The 6,000-nt window shown below is 44.2% G+C and overlaps 1 protein-coding gene across 5 annotated transcripts in view; it reads right to left on the bottom strand.

Annotated features, from left to right (window-relative positions):
• Positions 1–508: 508 nt before the first annotated feature.
• The window catches only part of LOC119449456 (uncharacterized), a 32,363-nt gene continuing 26,871 nt past the window's right edge, over positions 509–6,000 (bottom strand). For 2 of the 5 annotated variants that reach the window (XM_049665211.1, XM_037712633.2), the window contains exon 8: positions 511–2,386. In XM_049665211.1, coding sequence (XP_049521168.1) covers positions 737–2,386 — 1,650 coding nt within the window. In that variant the 3' untranslated portion in view covers positions 511–736. Of the gene's footprint in view, positions 2,387–6,000 lie in introns of all 5 variants that reach the window. The other 3 variants (XM_049665212.1, XM_049665213.1, XM_037712632.2) reach the window with 3 other exon arrangements.

Here is a 6,000-nt window from a genome sequence, read left to right as displayed (position 1 = left end):
GTTTGGTTATCCTTAAGGGCAATGCTTATATCCTTAAGCTTTATCTTGTTTCATTTTAGCACAGCTAAACTGAAACATGTTCTACAGAGCAACCTAAGAATGCTGGCTTCTGTACAGCGTAGTAGCAGTCAAGTGAGGACTGATAATCACGGAAAGAACTTGAAACAGCTTATTATGAGGAAAGGATATCGCTGAGCTGCTTCTGAGCTTCGAAGTGCCTCTCATATAATATAAATGCAGAATGCTTAAAGAGCACTGTACAGGGTAAATGTTGTTTACATACTGCTTTAAAACCAGCCTAGCTGCACACTTTCTTGCACAACACCAGCACACTAGGCTGGTGAGAGCAGTGCAAAAAAATCTTACAAAAAAGCAGATGCCACCAACTGCCCAACTGACAGGTATGTAAAACAAAAATAAACATCTGTACAAGCTTACAAATGATGCCTCCTATTTTCATGCTTATGAGCACATCCTATAATCCATGTGCTTGCTGCTAAGACTATCAGTAGTCCTTGGAAAGATATGTTGACACCATTATGCTACGCACTTTTTATAAAACAGCCCATAAAACAGCTAAAAAAAGCTAAAAATTAATTTAACTCATGAAACAAATAGTGAAAATATGTGCGCATTATTCACAAGACCTATCATACCAAACAGGCTGGCAACATATGAATCTGCCGGCATGAACAGAAAAAAAAAACATATATATGACAAGGGAGTTAAGAAAACGTTATCTACGAAAATCCTTGGATTCTGGGTAAGCTTGCACGTGAACTGTGACATTAACCGGCGTCGAATAGGGCAGACCACGAAAAGAATGTTCCTGCGGGGCACTCGAGGTGTCTGATGCCCCAGCAGAACAATGTGCGAACAGCGCTGTAGGACACGCCCCTTCTTCTGGAAATGTGAGGGATCTCCTTGCCCCTTTCTTCTGCACACTTGAAATGCATGACTTCGCATTACTACAAGCAGGCTTCATAGTCGGATTCTTGCAGTCACAGGGCCCATAATTCCAAACCTTGCTCTTGCCCAGCAGTGGGAAATCGTACGAAGGAGTGGACTGGATGACATGGCCGCTGCTTCTCTTCCCACAACACTGATCTTGCTCCCATGGACTGCGCGATATTGCCTTCTGTACTGGGCTCTTGTCTTCTATAGCAGTAGAAGCACTTAGCATATTCTGTTTCTTTGTGTCAGCTGCTTCCGTGGAGGTTCTGATGGGAGTGACAGCTTTTGAAGATCGATCCAATACTGATGTTGCCTGTTTGCAACCAAAACTGAACATGCGTTCTGATCTTTGGTCCTGATCGTCAACAATGTGAGATTTCAAAAGAGCATCTGACCCGTATGATTTGTCTTTCAAATATTGGAAGCAATCTGCCAAGAGCTTGTGCGGTGTTTCAAGATTTCCCATTTCATGCGTGCTACTTAAAGGCTCAGGCACACGACGCACTGCTTTGGACATGGAACTTCGATTCCCTACCGAGTGCTTCTCACGCAAGCAAGTAGATTCGAAGACATCGTCAGAAACACAGGACATCTCCTCTAAGCGAAGTTCAAGGTGAGGTGGACCTGCAGAACTTTCAATGTTATTCTGTATGCTAGACACGCTTGCAAGAGTGCTGAGTGATTCCTTTGGAGTAGAGGCCACTTTCTTGTAGCATACTTTCCTGACAGTCTTAGAGAAGGAAGGAGCTGCTGAGAACGGTACGAACCCACTACTGGTCAAGCGGACATTGCATGCATCGTCATCATTGGCTTTGTGTTCGCGGCTGCCAGGGGTGGATGCTGCCGTCGAAGTGCTCTGCATCCGAGACTGCAGCCGTCTAAGCTGCTCAGCCCTTTCCTCTGCAATCTTTGTCAGTTTCTGAAGCTCGTTGGTTGTGCTTCGAAGCAGTCGCTTTGCTTGGAGCACAGCAGCCTTTTTCTCGTTCAGCTGTGATGTGATTTCCTTCAACGTCTGGTCCAACTTCAACCCTTCTTGCGGCGACACTTGCGAAGCAACGCTGCACACGGACACCTCTTCGTGGCTTCTGCTGCTGGATGACATGCCCTGCACGCCACTGTCGGCCTTGCTGCCACTTTCAATGGGTGAAGTGCCGTGGGAGACAGTCTGTGGCAAAGGCTGGTGCCCTCCAGGAACATCTACTCCTAGTGTGGTGCCCTGAGACACCTTACTGCTCAAAACTCCAATTAGCATGTCTTTGTGCTTCTCCTCCGACTGCAATGTGTACACCTGGTGTTCCAGGTGGGCAATTTTCTTCTCGTGTTGGCCCATGGCTTCAGTAAGCTCTTGATTCAGGTTCCTCTCCTTCTCAAGAACAGTCATGAGGTCCTGATTGAGAGCCTCCTGGCCCTTGAGCCGTCCTTCAAGCTCAACCTGCAGATGCACAAAAAATCAGATACCACAATTTTTTTAACAAACTCATTTTCTTGTGGCTCATTCCTTGAAAACCACCATGCCAGCTAGTGTGAGTTGTGACAGCCTGGGTGCATAAGCTTTATGTCGCATGCTTAAAATGTAGGGGCGTGCAAATGTTTGAAACTTTCAAATAACGAATTGAATAGTGTACTATTTGATTCAGTCTTCGAAACGAATAGTGATTATTTGTAAATGCAAATATTTTTCTAATACTTTTCGAATATTTCACAACATTAACTGCACCCAATTAAACATAAAAGTGGAACAAAGGCATGGTAAATTTTTGCCCTCACAAGCATAGTATAGACAAAAACACGAGAACTTGCGTAGTGGAGTAGGCTATGTCGCTTAGGTAGCCATACTTTAGAGGCTCTATATGCAGCGATTATTCGCACTCTCTGTTTGCGTCTAATGCTCCATTTGTACTTTTAATAAACGAGGCCAGAGATTTGCCAACTTTAGGAATACTAGTATGTGACATCGTTTTATACTAATGGTGATGACGGCTGTTCATCATTCAAAAAGTATTAGAAAACTATTTGATATTTGATTCAATTCAATTAGCTTCTGGGACTACTCAATTCGTATTCGATTCGGTTTCAAAACACACTATTCATGCGCCCCTACTGAAATGCTAGGTGCGAAATTAAAGGTGCGAGTCGCATGGTACTGGCTGAACGAAAGGATCACAGACAAACTGGTGCTGCACATTTGGACATACCTCCTCCTTTCTCCGAAACACGCAGCCAATTACTGGTTGGCTTATGGAAACTGTAGCTCTAAGTTGCATAGTACGGAGTTGGCGAGACGACCCAATGTGGTGGTATACACTCAATAGAACAGTCTATGATAAATTTAGCCAAGCTCTAATGCTTATATACTTTTGTTTACTCTTGTAACAACTTTATGTTCAAGTCAACTTTTTCGTCGAACATTGACTCTGAGAGTGACGACAACGCAAACCAGCCCGGAACATCAGCGGCCGCAGCCCGGCACACCCACCTGTAGTGCTTGCAATTAAACTTTTGCACCGGAAAACCTGTTCAATGAAAAATTTTGATTTTTTCGGAGATAGTCCCTAATAGACGGAAATACATTTTGTAATCTAATAATTTTCGTAACATTTTTTTAAAAGTAGATACAAGCGTGTCTTTACAAACTGTTCAATTTTATCTCACAATCTTGATTTTGGCAATTTATATATTTTCTATAACATGCATCTCATTAATAAAACATTTATGCGTTAAAAGGGCATCCATTCTGCTTTTTGTTTATGTATTACATAAAATATTCAGTGCAGTAGTTCCTTCAGAAAAAAAAAATCTGGCATAACCTACAAAAAACACCTATTTTCCCCACTGGTAGGGAAAGAGTTAACTGCGTGTGTACTACATGCCCGCACATTCATCCATGCATGACACTTCTCTGACCAGCTGTGTGCTACAATGATGACAACCATCCAACAAGCCCAGTGAAAATCTGGCAACGAGATGCCCCACGAACTGCAGCATGGTAAAATGTTTTGTTTCGCTTTCAGGCACAACTAACCTTACAGTAAGTACTGCCAGAGCTTAGACGGATGAACAGTGATTTGTTTATGTTATTGCCCTTACAGTTATTTTATTATAATGAAAAATTCAAGTAGGCACTGAAAATCTTGAATTATGCCAACTGCTTATGACCTATGCTTTATGACTCGGGGGTGATTGTAGCGAAGAATACGAACGCCATAGCGGGTCACGCTCTCCAGCCCTTTCTAGTGGGTCGATCCCTCCTGCGCTTTCCTCAAGAAACGCCGCTCGTGCTGAGAGCTCGGACCTTCAAACAACGGACGGCCCAAACGGCTGGTGTCCAATAAACGCCTTTACACAACAAAGGTATGAAGACTGCAGCACACCTTGTTTATATTCATGCCTACTTAGCATCCGAAGTTTACATCTTCATGGTTTCTTTATTGCAGGGCATGCTGTATTGAGTGTATTCCATTAGTCTAGGCAGGCATTCTAGAGCTTGATGTAGGAGTTAACAACTGACGCATGTATTAAGGGAAGCCATCTTACTGCCAATGCCATTCTGAAGCTGTTCTGTCATAAACGAAGGTGTATTTCTCATAAAGTGAAACAGTGGAAGGGCACTTTAATTCAATGTGCTCTCTCTCTTTCCTGCCCAGCATGACACGTCCACAAATTTTCCAGACTGCATGGGTCCACAAACTAGTAAATACACTCATGAGTCAGCTCTTTCAAACTCATTATTGTATTTACAAAGGTATATCACCTTCCTCAACTACCGCTACTGTAGGAAATCATTGCCCCATGACTGAAGTGCTTAGTGCACTTCGACAACTCTTCTCAGATTTCTGTAATGAGGAGTTTGCTTTGTTACTTTTGAGGAGTCATCCAAGAAACACCTTTTTACTACAACACCTGACAGCAGATGCTCAAAGTGTCTAGTCATGAAATTTTAGTGCAGGAACCACCACGTAGCAATTGATCAATTCAGGGACCTTAATGCCTCAAAGCTAGACTAGAGCTATGGGAGACACCGTATTGGAGGGCTCCTGATTAATTTTGACTGCCTAGGGTTTCACCTGTAAAAATGTGGCCGCTGTGGCCGGGCCTGTGACCTACTGCTCAGTATAACAGATGTGCAGTCACCACTTCTGTCAAAAGGTGGTACTACGTTCTTTCTGAAGGAGCAAAGGAAGAGCTTCAAGTTGATGCACATCATCAGCCTGTATTTATGGCTGATGATTATGGCTGAAAGTTGATGCATACCTGACAGCAAATCTGAGTGAGTCCAGGTGAATGAGAGAGAGAACTTTATCGGATGTGAAACAACACCAAGTCCGTGTTCGCAGGGAAAAGAGAGACCTAGTCGTCAGCCAGGTCTAGAAGTCTAAGGTGTTCGAGCAGTGCCCTCATCATGTCTGGGGTGGACTACGCCAGTCACTCTTCCAAAGTGACAGGTCTATGGGTAGCAGGCATGTCACTTGCACTCAAGCTGCGACTTACAAACTCTTGGAATCACTTGGGCTAAGGGGAGGGAGCTTCAGCCCATGTGAGGCTGTTTGCAAGTCAGAGCTTGGATGTGTGCAAGCCTAAGTTCCTAAGTTTTAAGATATATTTTGTGAGCTAGTCTGAGTGAGTTTTGTTAGGGACACTAAAGAGAAATACTACATCAATTTAGACTGATAAAGTAATCTTTCAAAATTCTATTTTTGTTAATTTCACAGTAAGAGGTTGATTACTAACAAAGAAAATGAAGCTTAGTTTGAATTTTTGAATTTTGTCTCGATACCCCATCGCTTGTAGATTGAGCGGGCGGCGCCGGCACACGGTGCGCGCGGAGACTGTCGAAGGTGAGGGAGGAAAGCGTATTTGGCCGCGTACTCCGCCGCTTCGGTGGCTCCCCTCGCCCTCCCTCTCAACTCCCTCGTAGCTCTCTCACCTTCGACTCCGTGCGCACATCTCCGTGCGCGCCCGCCGCCGGGCTGGCGCCAGCTTATTTTAGCCGCCCCCTGAAGTTTCGTTTTCTGCCGTTATCGGGAAGCGAGCATTTGCGGGCGTGGC

Source organism: Dermacentor silvarum, chromosome 4 (assembly GCF_013339745.2).
Source record: "Dermacentor silvarum isolate Dsil-2018 chromosome 4, BIME_Dsil_1.4, whole genome shotgun sequence".
In the NCBI taxonomy this organism is placed as follows: domain Eukaryota; kingdom Metazoa; phylum Arthropoda; class Arachnida; order Ixodida; family Ixodidae; genus Dermacentor; species Dermacentor silvarum.
The sequence above is the reverse complement of the archived record's forward strand: the minus strand, read 5'-3'. Positions and strand labels throughout refer to the sequence as shown.